Source organism: Salmo trutta, chromosome 37 (genome assembly GCF_901001165.1).
Source record: "Salmo trutta chromosome 37, fSalTru1.1, whole genome shotgun sequence".
NCBI classification, from domain to species: Eukaryota; Metazoa; Chordata; class Actinopteri; order Salmoniformes; family Salmonidae; genus Salmo; species Salmo trutta.
Genome location: NC_042993.1, coordinates 29170383 through 29184128, shown reverse-complemented (window position 1 = coordinate 29184128; position 13746 = coordinate 29170383). Strand labels below are relative to the sequence as shown.

Sequence of the window (13746 nt, the reverse complement as noted above, 5' to 3'; positions counted from 1 at the left end):
ACCTGTTGTGAGTTTGTTTTCCAGTTTGTTCAGAGACAGCCGGAAGGGTGTGGGGTGGCAATGGAGTGAGAGGAGGATGGCAGACGAAGAGAGGAGGAAGAGGTCATGAGGAGAGGGAGATGGGGAAGAGGAGAGCATTGAAATCCCTTCACGGAATCTTATCCAAAGCTACAAAATGGTTGATCGTAAAACCCTCCTAAAATAGCTATAAAATCCAGTCTCGTCACGAAATAACGGAAACAAAATCTGAATTGAAACCAGAATGTAAAAACATTAGTTGATAATACAAGGCCATTTTCGAGTCACGTGTTAGTGTGTACAGTGCTTCTTGTGAGTGAGTGTTGGCCAATGAAAACACTCCTCCCCCAAAATATATAATTCCCATCAGAGCAGCAATCCTTGGTTTTTTGTTCTCTCAACAAAATTCATGTTTACATTAAATCTGAAAGCGCCAAAAACATTTGTTGTGCCTGAACCACAGCCATGTCTGTGCAGGTTCTATATACACAGAGTAGAGAACATTAAGAACACCTGCTCTTTCCATGACAGACTGACAAGGTGAATCAGGCGAAAGCTAAGATCCCTTATTTATGTCACTTGTTAAATTCACTTCAAATCAGTGTAGATGAAGGGGAGGAGACAGGACAAAGAAGGATTTTTAAGCCATGGATTGTGTGTGTTTGTGTGCCAATTCAGACGAAAGATTTGAGTGCCTTTGAACGGGGTATGGTAGTAGGTGCCAGTCGCACTGGCTTTTGTCAAGAACTGCAACGCTGCTGGGTTTTTCACACTCAACAGTTTTCTATGAGTATCAAGAATGGTCCACCACCCAAAAGGACATCCAGTCAACTTGACACAACCATGGGAAGCATTGGAGTCAACATGGACCAGCATCCCTGTAGAACGATTTCAACACCTTGTAGAGTCCATGCCCGACGAATTGAGGCCGGGGAGGGGTGCAACTCAATATTAGGATGTTTTGTATACACCATGTATATGGACTTGAGGGGAGGGTTGAAACAGGAAGAGAGATCATAAAACAGAGCCACCTACGGATCCAGAGCCCGTGAGTGGCGAGTGCAATATTCTGTGTATACAAGACTTCAGTCTCTCAAGTGTTCTAAAATCAAGAAAACACCCGATTGGCTCATAATGGTTATTTCCTGTACCTTTATCTCCCTGGTCCCAAAAAAACGTGCATCCCGTCCAAAACACTAAAATAAATAGAAAGAAAAATGTGTACACAAATAATAATAAAGGCTTTAAAATATTTTCTGATCCGCTCCTAGTTAAAAGTCACAGTTCCCTTCAGTCACATCCTGGGTGGAGATTCAGCCAGAGACCTGAGAGAGAAGAGAGTTATTAGTTGAGGTGACTTTTCCCCCGTACAATAAGTGCTTTGAGCATGTGATGGATTGGATTTATATAGTGCTTTTCCATCATCATAAATATTATGCCATTATCATATATCCACAAGTAACATAAGCTACAAAGACATATCTACCTCTGTTTCTGTCTATTCATAAAGATGTTGTGAAGATCCCTCTATATGCATTAGGAGAAATTTGTAAGCCTAAATCTCAAACAAAATTGGGAAAAATTGGCAGCATTTGTTTTGGATCGGAATCTTTCCCATTCATTTTAGATCTGCATATTTTGAATTCATACCATTTATGGAGGTATGAAAACATCTGTCAAGTCATTTTTGGGGTAAACTGTGCCTTTAAGTTTAATTAATTAATCGGGAAACTACCTTTTGCCAATATGGAGAAATTGAAACAGGGAATGTGTTTACAGGGTATTAAGTCTAAACTAGGACAATAATCGTATAACCGCCAATTATGAATAATAATTATTTTAATACATTGCTTTTAGGACTTTCAACTTCATTTTCAAGTAGATATAGTTTACCCAATAGCATTTTTTCATGAAGAGGGTAAAGTTGGTAATGTCTCAACGAGGGCAGCAATCATTTTACGGGCAGTACAGCACTGTTGGGAGGGGAAGCTTAATTTCCTAAAGTTCCAAGTGGTCAAACATCAGACATTTCTGAGACGTAGGTGTCACCAAAGCTGTGTTGTATACATTAGGTATGTCGTAGATCATTTTCAAAGACGCATTATGATAGATTACAAGCTTGGTTTTTGTCTCTCAGTAAAACTGAGACTTTTTTTTTAGGGCTAGTTCACCCAAATTACAAAATGGCATATTGGTTTCCTTATCCTGTAAGCAGTCTATGGACAAGGTATGACAGCAATCAATGCTTACGTTTTGTTTACCTAGCCGCTGTTTCAAATGCTTTTCATCGATTAGTAACTTACAGTTTTTGATACGTTGATTTGGACATTTAGTGCAAAAAAAAAAATGCTAATACAGCTACCATTGACGTTAGCGTTTGAAACAGCGGCTAGGTAAACAAAACCAAAGTGTGGATTTCTGTCATACCTTGTCCATAGACAAGATACCATTTTGTAAGATGGGTGAACTATCCCTTTAAATCATTATCCAATATTCCATAATCGCCACAGCCTTACTGTAAACACAGAAAAGTCTGGGAGAACTGTATAGAAGCTTGCATTTACCTAACGTAGTTCCTAGTCCTCCTTTTTCTCGCTCCGTTCTTTTCTAGGTACCAGCACCTTGCGGAGATACGGGATCCCTAGATACAACGTGAAGAAGAATATGTGGCCGCAGAAATAAATGGACGAATACACCTGCAAAACAGAAAGATGACAAATCGAACACATTAAATCCTCATCCAGACAGCCGTTTCCACAACCCAAGTCAAAAGCTTAAACATATGCCAGACAACTGCACTCATCACACAATAATCTATGATCTGAGTTCTAACATGTTTGTGGTATTACAAACTGCCAGCTACCTTTAGCCACTTCAAGTAAATAAATAAAAAAAGTGTTGCAATATGCTTATGACAACATTCTGAAGGCTTATTACGCATTCTAAGCTGTTTATTACCCTGAGCCACTTGTCGTAGGTGAAGAGGCAGAAGGGCACCAAAGGATAGCCCATGAAGAGCCAGTGGATGAACTGCTGGACCAGGTAGATGAGGGGGTAGAGGGAACTGTTGGCCAGGCGGGTCAGCAGGGGACTGTCCCTCACCAGCGCTTGGGCCTGAGACAAACAGGGATACGCATACAATATAAAAAGGTATAGTTATGGACACGGACGCACACACAGTAATGCAGTAACATATACAGGGCAGAGAGTCTGAGAATCCTCCAATAGATTAAATGGAGATCTTGACCCTTAGTTGTTGACCCGCTTGAGGATAGATTAGCACTGACAGGTTGTCTCCTCTTGACGTGGTTTAAAATGCACAGGTCCAGAGTATGGGAAACAACACAGAGAGAAAGATGAAGCCATGCACACTGTTAATATGCTCCCAATGTTTGACGCAACTATGTTTTGACTAGGTCGCCCTCGCAAAATAGGTTTCTTAACCTTACCTGCTTAAATAAAAAAATACATACGGTACATTCCCACCGTGGTCAAGACATTGCCGTGTACAACTTTGAAAGCATCCGAAAATAAGTGAGGAGGCATTTTGCTGTCTCCTCAGGATTCGCTCTCTGGTGCGCGTTTCCATAGAAATATAATTACTAGAACAGCCATTCCCAATCAAGCCACTGTGCTGTAATCGGTGGACAAGCAGCCATATTGAGTGTACCCATAGGAGTAAAGCAGGAAGTAAAAGCAGGAAGTTCCGTATTCAAGTAGTGCTTTATTAAAATTCTATTAAATTCCATTATTAACTCGTACCTGTCTCTCCACATTTACGATGATGAACTCCATGGAGAAGCAGAGGAGGTATCCAGAGTGTGTGCCATGCCAGATGGCCAGGAACGCAAGCGCGGTCACCTGAGACAGGAGCTTATTGCCCAGGAACTTCAACCGCTTAAACACGTGCCTGGAGGAGTGTTACAAACCACCAAATACTGTTAGATATACCAGTATACATTTTTTCAATTAAACCTGTATTTATACAGCTTAAATCTATTTTGCAAGAGACCTTTAGCACTTTGTAACCTAGCCATACATAGTGCCTGATTTTAAAACTAAGGTCCCTGCTATCCAAGATCCCTGGGATGTCCTTACCCAATTAAGGTGGAACTTAAAATGGTTAAGGTAAGGGTAGGGATGCCCCAGGGATCCCAGAAAGCACTAACCTGGCCCTAAATAGTTAAAGAGTTTTAGTCAGGCACTAACCTGGCCACCCAGGCGTTGGTGTTTATGTTGAAGGAGGCGATGGTGCCTGTGAAAAGGGGTGTGGTCTCAAACGTCCACACCTTCATATTTGCGCAGGCGTCCCATTGGTACTCGCCATTCTGACCCAGCCCATTATAGCCGAGCCCAGAGAGTATACAAACGCCCTCCTGAGTCACAAAACAGGGACATTCCTTTTACAAACACTTGAATAACTTCTTCCTGAAAAACCTAAATATAGGGCCACGCTGATATACTGGGCTCCCAGACCAGTTTCTTCTCACCTGATCTGACGTAGGTGTGCCCCAGTGGAACTAATCTGTGTGTGAATGACAGGTATGTGGAGACAGGTGTGTCTGTAAAAGGTGTTATTTTGAAGCGGGTGCTACCTGGAAATGAGACGTTTTTGCATACCAAGCGCTGCTACATCGTGCTACTACTCACCGCTATGACCCAGCAGCTGACGTATTTGTACAGGATGACTTTGGCCCAAAGGAGGATGAAGACACAGCGGTACCAGAACGGCTGGGCCTGAAGAGACACGGTCGCATTTGACGGTTACATTTGTCAAACAGAACAACGTATGGAAATGTGGCTTTGGCTTCAAATCAGTGATGTTAAAAGCGTCAGGAATGCTGGTGCAAAAGCAAGGCTTTCTTACGTCGTACTCGTCTGTTAGGTAATAGCTATCTGGGTAGTGGGGACTGAATATGGCGTAGATCACCAGGCAGAGGAGGCCAAGGGAGAACCGCTTCATAGCGGGTATAACACTGAGAGAAAGAAAAAGGTTGTTAAGTAAACCCATGTATCCATCCCCTTCCTCCATCCCTGCACCCCCCCAGCCCACCTCCCTGTCCGCCCCTCCACCTATCCATTCCGGCCTCCCCTCTACCTGTTAGGTGGCTGTCCGGGGCAGTCGGTGAGCTCCCCTTTGACGAGCCTCTGGTAGCTGCGCAGTGTGAACTGGGGCCCCACCAGAAAGCCTCCGTAGAAGTAGGAGAAGCCGATTACCTCCAGCAGAGAGGGAACTTTGGCCAGGGCTGACCTCTTCTGCTCCTCATTCAACTTGGACTGGTGGGATGGAGGGGGAGAGAGGGAGGAGAGTGAGGTGGAGAATAGTGGTTGGAGCCAGGGAGAAAGAAGGGGGAGGGTTAAGAGGAGATGGAGGATTTAGAGTAAGAGGGGAAAGGTTGGGTAAAAGAGAAGGGAGAACAGAGAAAAGGAAAGCAAAGAAGGGAAAATGGTAGAATGAAAAGTGAAAGGGGGAAAGAAAGGACAGGAAATAGAGAAGAGACATTTTTAACAGTGCACAGTCACTGGCTGAGCTCGCTGCATATCCAGTTACACAGGGTTCTTGTTGAAAGCGGCCCACGGTTTGACCGCAAACTCAATTTAACCAAATAGGACTACTTAACAGGCATTTAACTAGGGGGCATAAAACTGCTGGTTTTCCAAGTGCAAACCCGTGTGCCTGCCTTTTGGGACATTTTTGACTAGACAAAACAAGAAACACAGCACAGTAACCAGACTACGTGTGCGTCCCAAATCGCACCCTATTCCCTACATGGCGCTCTACTTTTGTCCAGAGCCCTATAGGCTGTGGTCAAAAGTTGTGCCATTTAGGAGCCCCCCTACATAGAGAAAAGGTGAGCAGCAACTGTACAGAGTAACAATTGTAATGAATGATGACCACTAGACACTTGCCTGTTTGTAAATGGATAACTTCCTCAATGCAAACACACGCTACCTCAACTCATCTCTGACTGGTGTGTGGACAAAGTCTCTCACTCAAACATCCAAACTGTCACACACACGAGGAGGAGGACTTGGAAGAGGTTGAAGCACAAACAGACAAGTACACTGAGAGCAAAATAACAAATAGAACAGAGAGATAAAAAATAAAAAAAAATCCACACAGAATTGACCAATAATCAAACGGCGATAGAGAGAGAGCAATCAACTCACTGGTTCCTGGCCACCGTCATAGTAATCAAACGACAAACCTGAAATCAAAGAGAACGCAAATTGGCATCACTCACTATGTTTTGAAAGCTCCTAGGATTGCCATGAACATTGGAATGAATACTTTGACTGTAGATGTTCCTCAGCTGCACCCATGTAAAACCATGATGGATTCTAGTAGGATTTTTAGTATACTGTACTATGCAAAATACGATCCGTGTTATCTCCGAGGCTAATGAACAACTACGACAACACAAGTCGTCGCTAAGAAAATAGGACAAATAATCACTCAGCAATGGGTGTTACACAGAATAAGTGGGAAACAAAGGGGGGGGGGGGGAAGTACAGAGCAGCAGAGAGAGGGTGTTCGTGATGAGGTGAAAATACCAATAAGTTTGAGTGCAAGGACACATTGGGGCATGGTCCACTTGATATCATATTCTTCTGTAGCGGTGTAGTAGTAGCCTGACAGCAGGTATGCCTACAGAGAGAGAAGGGGATAAAGAAAGAAGACAGGCTTGATCAAAACAAACATACAAAACAATGATTACAATCGCACTTAAAAAGGAGGGAGGGAGAGCATTACGTCATACAGTGGCAGTGTTCTACGGCGCTTCAGTACTCCAGTGAAAGAGAAAAAAGGACAGAGGAAGAGGATATCCTAACATGAACAGCAGAAATTACACACACACACAGCGCAGCTCTTCAATCGCCGTCACAAGGGAGCGGCAACGAGCGAGAGAAGCTTCCTCCATCACCTGACCCCCGCATCACAACAGAACACAGGAAGAGATTGAGAGAAAAGGAGAAAAATAAAAAGGAGCGAGAAAGATTGAGGGAGAAACCTCACCATTTGGAACATAAAGCTGGCCAGGACGGTTGTTATTGTCCTTCCCATAAGCCTCATCATCAGGAACTGGACAAGGACGCATAACGCAGAGTGATAGAGCTGGGTGCCTGAAAGAAACAGGAAGATGGAATGATAAGAGGGACAGAGGGAGGAAGGGAAAGGGGCAGAGAGATGGATATTAGCGCAGAAAGATAGAAACAGAGGAAGAAAGAGTGTATACTTGGAAATTGAAGATGAGCAAGTCAACACAGGTTATCAAGTGAGGATTAAAAAAAACGATAGATTCCACAAAGACAGAGCAAGTGCAACAGACCTGCTGTAAAATCCAAGTGCAGCAGAGAACAAGGGGGAAAAAAGTTGCGTTATTAATCCAGTACTATCATGTAAACCTCAAACCATCCATCCCTCTCTAGACTCCCTCAGTCTGTCAAACTCGCTTTACTTCTTCACAATTACTCATGACTTGGTGGTTACTGCTTAGGCTAGCTATAGCGTACAAATTGAATGATAGACCTTGAGCTAGTCCAGGAGTGTCAAACACACCCGCGGGTGTTTTGAGCAAAATACTTTTATGAGCTCAACCAAATCGAAACTGGGTAGAAATTATAAAGGACCTAGGTTTACAGTCTCTTCACTTTGTCCAGCTTTCTATCAATCAGTGACACGAAAGCTAGAAAGTCAGGGAGCATCGAAAAATCCCAAAACGATGGATAGAGGACTGTATTTTGGTCATTTTGACAGTGAGGAAACAACCAATTTTGTGTGCAGCCCTCCGGACCTCGGTGAAGACTGAATCAGGCCCGCGGGTCGAAACGAGTTTGACATCCTGTTCTAGGCCCTGCTCCCTTGCAGCGTTAAACACTAGGGGGGTTTCTTAGTATGGCACAGAGGCCCCTGAAGCAATAATCAAAAGCTGCAAACATCAAAATATTTCATTTGAAACAAAGAGGGCATTTCTGGAAAACCAGGGGAATTTATTGAAAGGTTCCAGAATTTTGCCCACCGCACCAAAGTAATGGCGAGGAAAACACGTTTCTTATAAATGAGCCACTTTACCCAAACACTTTGAATCTCCTCCACTATCCACCCCCTCCCTCCCTCCGGAGTTAATATGTCCCCATCCCAACTCTGCAACAGTTTCCCTGCCAACATCACCGCCATAAGGAAATCATTACCCATTCCCCCACCAGGCATTCCCCAGCCACTTGTTTTGTACAGGGTCAACAACCCACCTGCTCCCTCACCTCTCCTTCACCTGACGTTGAGATGTTGCAATATTGTTATAAGCCATTGATGACGCTATTTATTTCATGTAGCACTGCTCAAAAATAGGCTCCTGGTCATAGCAAACTTCTCAATCCTTTTAACGTATTACAAATGTATAGGCATGAGCTGAAATACCTACCAAGTTCCTCCTTCATTTCCTCTCTCCCTCCCCCACACCACTTCCCCACCTCCTTTCTCTCTGCCTCCCTCCTTTTCTATTTGCCTCTCTCTGCCTCCCTCCGTCCCCTCGCGTCTCACCAAAGTTGAAAGCCGCCAGAGACAGTCCGGAGATGGCGTGGTATAGGTGAATGACAGTGGGTGGCTGGTGGAAGAAGAAGCGGCGGTACAGCAGGGCACAGGGGTACCCTGAAGGAAGGACAGAAAGGAGACTGTTAACATGTGAAATCAACACGAGTGAATCATTCTAGACAAGAGCCCTTAGTGCTGACAGCAAAATGAAGACCTTGTAGTTCAGTGCTGCAACCTCAAGATAAAAAACAGAGACGTTTATCAGTGCACACCCAGCGATGCAATTGTTCTGGGGCCCGCCGGGGCTGAGGTTCTGTGCCTTAGGAAAAATCATAACCTACAACAAGATCTAACGAAAATCAAAAGCAGAAAAATGGTTTTGTACCCCGTGTCTCCCGCCCAATGTAGTCAACCCATACGAGACTCTCTGTGCACGCACTTTTCTGACTGCTCGCACAGCCTGCGCAACTACTATAAAATTGTTGCCCACACCCCAAAAAAATGTGGAACATGTAAAAATAAAATACTTCTGCCGTGATGCACTTTGAAGATGCTGCAGTCCACATTTACTTTTCCTCAGCCAACAACATGAGCAGTCTAACAAACACCAAAAATCAGAAAAACCCCATAGTAGAATAGTTTACCTTTTCAATTGGCTTCTCATATTCCACGCGAGAAAATAATATTTATCCCGAGACACTTTCAAATTGTATGTACCACAGGGAGAAAATAAACATGGCTGGGCATACGCATGCAATGCATTGCACTGTCACAACCACACATTTGAAAGTGGTTAATGGCAACTGTTAAAAAAGAAAAAAAAGGATCCCAGCTTTCCATCACTACTGTATTTATTATTTCTCAACTCTTACACATTTGTGAACTGTACCATTTTCAAAGCGGAGTGGGTGGTTTAGGCGTGTTTAGCACTCACTGTTCACGAGAGGAGATAAGGGCATAGAGGAGATAAGGGCCAAATGTAACATGGGTCAAGTGTAACAGGTAGGCCTACACTTTAAAAAATATATATATCCTGTTACTTTTACAGTAACTTACTGGCAGCCAGTTACCTGTAAGTTACTGTCAATTCTAAATAAACTGGTTTAACAATACTACGCTGTAAAGTTTACTGTAATACCGCTAAACAAAAGTTCGATTTGGAATTTACAGTAACATACTGTACAGTGTATACATTGTATTTTTGGGACATTCAAGTCATCAATATGATGCTAACTAGCAACAAGATCATGTTTAGACTTCGCGATGTGGCTAATTCTTAACCCAAAGGGGTAAATGCAGATGGGCAACCCCATTCTTCAGCCCATTTATTAGCCACCATGCTGCATCAGTTGGGCTACAGCCAGGTGATAGCCTGTAAATAGCGCACCTGCCAGATCATGATAATATGGACCAATATGTTTTGGGCTGGAGAGGAAAATTATATTTTAGATTGTGTTAGCATCATTTTATTCCATTTATATGGTAGTGGAATGTCCTTTTACAAAAAGTCACCAGAACTGACCTTCTCACAGTCATTCTACAAATATGTTAAAAAGGTCCCACTGTCACATTTGCCACCACTGCTAAAAAAATAAAAATGCAAAAAGATTCTGGAAACACTGACCAATCATTGATGTTTTAGTTTCCTGGACACTTCAAATTAAGTGAGAGATTCAGCTCAAAATGTTTATGCCTAAAGCTGAGTGACTTTTCATGTTTAAATATGAAAAGTCACTCCACTGGAATGTCATTACCTGAGCATTACACAGAAGTCACATGCTATTTGGTTGTGAAGAAATGGGGTTAACATCTGCCAGTGACAGCAGTTTATTAATTAAGAGCCTGTAGTTTTGCTGTCATATGTGCTTTTGGTGCATATTGTTTAGGTTAGTGCATTATAGAACCCCCCCCCCCAATTTAACCACTCTGCACACACCCCCACTCATAGTTTTCTGGTGTGTGTGTTGGCACCAGAATTAAAAGCTGGTAATCACATTTAAATGTACTTCCATAAAGTATAGAGGTGGGGAGGACTTGCAATCTGATACAGTCAATGTTTCACAATGATGACTGGTAAAAGCAGTATTGTAGTTTATATAAATTCTAAACATTTACAAGATTGTCAACATGGGCCAAAGGTAAGATATCTACAATTATAGGCTACAGCAACAATAAATCATATCAGGGTACCAGAAGCTGAAAAGCAACGGCAGTTCAATTAAGACAATGAACGTAACTGTCATACTGTACTATTTGTTAGTCAATCCCAGCATATGTGACTTCAGAAGAAAAACATGTTCATGTGTCAGAGCAAAGTTCAGAGATGACAAGACACCCAGCTACCTGGGATAAACCGACCATGTAAAGTAAACCCGTCCGTACTATATGTCACAACCGCTTGTAGTAACCTCGTCTGCTAGAACCGCTAGCTAGCTAACGTTCGCTAAAACATGAAATCTGTTTTTCTGACAGTCAGCAGAGAAGAGAAGAATGTGTTCCGCGAAGTCTTGTGCCCGCTCAACCTTGCTGCCCGTCTGTCATGTCAGCTTGTCAAAAAAACAAGGCTAGCTAAAGTGCATTTAGCTACTGTAATCTTTCGGCTTGCCAGCGGGTCTACTCGCTAGCTAGCCAACGTTAGTCTGGCTAGTCACTGCAGCTGAGCAAGATACATCATTAACGTTACCTGGTTTAGCGGAGTGTGTGTGTACTCACACTGTTTTAAAGGTGTAACTCAACATTACATTGACACGCGGTTATGTCAGAGCGTCTACTGAGAGCTGTCAGAGATGACTAAATTGAACTCACCGACTAAAACGGACAGAATCAGTCGAATCGCAGGTTCTGGGGAACCTAAAGATTCCGACAATTTCTCCATCAAGGGAGCCGCCATCTTTCGTGTGGGCGGAAGTGGCTCTGGTGATTCCGTAGATGTGTACCTTCGTGAGCGTTCCACTCTCTCCTTTATCTGCCCTTGTCGATTCATCGCTCCCCACCCCTTTCCCCTCCTCTTTCTTCAATGTTCATTCTTCCCCTTTGTCACCACATCGACCTTCAATCTCTTTTGCCCCCAAATTTCGCAACATCTGTTCAATCTGCTGCAACCTCTCTCATTCAAGCAAAATAATATGCTGCCTACTGCTGTTGTGATATAGAGCATTTTGATTTAAATTGTTAAGAAAATCATCAAACTTTTTTTGTGGGCAAAAATACATTAGGTTGTATCGACACACCATCAATACAGTAGAAAATCCTTGCCTCCATCCACTGCCTAATATCATATTGCATTCTGTTGTCAGTGCTGCTCAACAGTGGTGTAAAATCCCCCCCGTGTGGCGTGAGTGAGGAATTACATGTTTGCCGAGGCAAGTGCATGCACCACCAGTTTCGTGTTCCCCCAATGGTTAAAGGCCCACTCTTTAATTCGAAAAACAACAAAAACGTTATTCCGCCACTTGATTTTCTATATAGGCCTAAACTGAGGGATGGGGCTGGACACTTAAATTCATAGATGTTGCAATGTATGGTACTGACAGTGCATGACATGAGGTCAACAACATGAGAGTTTTAACTTGATTTTGAAGCTGTACAGTGAGGCATTTATAAGTGCTATTCTTCAAGAATTAGCGGGCATTATAATTATAGATTAACACCACAGTTGTGTCAGAAGTAGGATAGGGATGACCTGTAACGACCATCGAAAGCACGGACGGGCTTGCTTGGGCCCTGAAAGATGGCGAAGCACAAGAACTTGCTTCCCGTTCAGTTGAGGTACGTAACAAACCTGACCTTTCTAAAAAACGATTACCGCTCCCCAAACCGTAACCTTTGGAAACCTGTTCGTGCCTCGTAACCTCGCTCTGCCCCTAGAAAGACTACAATATTATTAATTTAATGATCAGAAATGGCTGTAAATATCACAAAATGGGCCTAGAATTTGGGGAAGGTAAACTGATCAAGATTGATCATGTACAGGGTGACGCAGTTTAATAGTCTGAATCGGCTTCTTTACCTGTCTTCACCCCTCATCTTCTGCACTCTTCTGCACTGATGATCTGAAATGACAGGACAGGTGAAAGCAATATGGTGGGGTGCATATTGCCTACAGTGGGATTTATTCACATGTACAAAAAATGAAACGGAGGATAGAGATGATCTACTTGTTTAGTGAGCAGCAGTACAGTGGTGTCAGAAGTGGGATGGCCCCCAGTTGTGGCCATCGAGAGCACATCCCAAATGTGCCGGTGTGAGGAATTTGGAGTAAAGCGTAAGGATGCGCATTCCGAAGAAAGGGGGCCAACTTAACACAATAATAGCAACCTCGTCAAGGTGTTCTGATCTTTTAGCGTAACTAATGTGCTGGGTTGACGTCACTGAGTGTTCAAATCTACATCAGGATTACTACCCCATGATTTTTTACATTTGATTTAACCTTTATTGAACTAGACAAGTCAGTTAAGAACAAATTATTATTTCCAATGACGGCCTACCAGGCCAAACCCTTTCCTGAACGATGCTGGGCCAATTCTGCGCCGCCCTATGGGACTCCTGATCACGGCCGGTTGTGATACAGCCCGGGATCGAAACCGGGTCTTTAGTGACGCCTCTAGCACTGCTATGCAGTGCATTAGACCGCTGCACCATTCAGGATTTCATAACATACAGTGACTGAGTGATTCCCAAATATAAACGTGGTGGTTCGAGCCCTGAATGCTGATTGGCTGACAGACGTATACCAGGGATATGACAAAACATGTATATGCACTACTCTAATTACGCTGGTAACCAGTTTCTAATAACAATAAGGTACATCGGGGTTTGTTTTATATGGCCACTATTTCACACCTTTAGGACTAACTGCGTAAATCTACACTCTCCTTCAACCTGTAAAGAGAAGGGTGAAATGTATCATTTATTTTCAACAGAGATCGGGGGCTTCTTCAATTGAAGATGCCTACTTGACAAATACTAAAAGAGCAAATTTTCCATAACGGTTAGAAGGTCACAAGCGTTGTTGTAGGTTTTACAGTCAGTGTTTGTGCCAGAGTTAGCTCCAATCAGGTGTACAAAAAATATGTTTCAGAATTATTAAAATATTAAAAGACAAACATATTGTAATGTTACACAAGATGGCTTGTTTTGTTGTTCAAAAAAACTATTTTGAAGACAGATTGCATAAAAATGTTCGCTAAATGCAT

General features: G+C 43.0%; 1 protein-coding gene and 1 non-coding gene across 2 annotated transcripts; both read right to left on the bottom strand.

The window, feature by feature from the left end:
• Positions 1 to 1153: 1153 nt before the first annotated feature.
• Positions 1154 to 11502, bottom strand: LOC115177274 (lysophospholipid acyltransferase 5). The gene is made up of 13 exons (XM_029737902.1): positions 11357 to 11502; positions 8561 to 8668; positions 7037 to 7143; positions 6574 to 6667; positions 6190 to 6227; positions 5117 to 5295; positions 4886 to 4994; positions 4669 to 4755; positions 4228 to 4394; positions 3781 to 3928; positions 2977 to 3132; positions 2583 to 2714; positions 1154 to 1343 (listed from the first exon to the last, which is right to left on the bottom strand). The coding sequence occupies exons 1-12, from the start codon at positions 11439 to 11441 to the stop codon at positions 2595 to 2597; spliced, it is 1398 nt and encodes a 465-aa protein (XP_029593762.1). The 5' UTR covers positions 11442 to 11502; the 3' UTR covers positions 1154 to 1343; positions 2583 to 2594.
• A 1976-nt stretch (positions 11503 to 13478) lies between these two features.
• On the bottom strand, positions 13479 to 13534 carry LOC115177572 (U7 small nuclear RNA). The gene has a single exon (XR_003872433.1). It is a non-coding gene; the product is annotated as a U7 small nuclear RNA (small nuclear RNA).
• Positions 13535 to 13746: the final 212 nt, after the last annotated feature.

Bases quoted from the DNA above. Each gene is read 5' to 3' on its own strand.
- LOC115177274 (XM_029737902.1), bottom strand. From the start codon at position 11,441: ATGGCGGCTCCCTTGATGGAGAAATTGTCGGAATCTTTAGGTTCCCCA. The intron at 4,995-5,116 runs GTAGAGGGGAGG...TCTTTCTCTCAG, and splicing joins CCCGGACAGCCACCTAACAG to TGTTATACCCGCTATGAAGC. The intron at 4,756-4,885 runs GTAAGAAAGCCT...GTGTCTCTTCAG, and splicing joins ACCTAACAGACGAGTACGAC to GCCCAGCCGTTCTGGTACCG.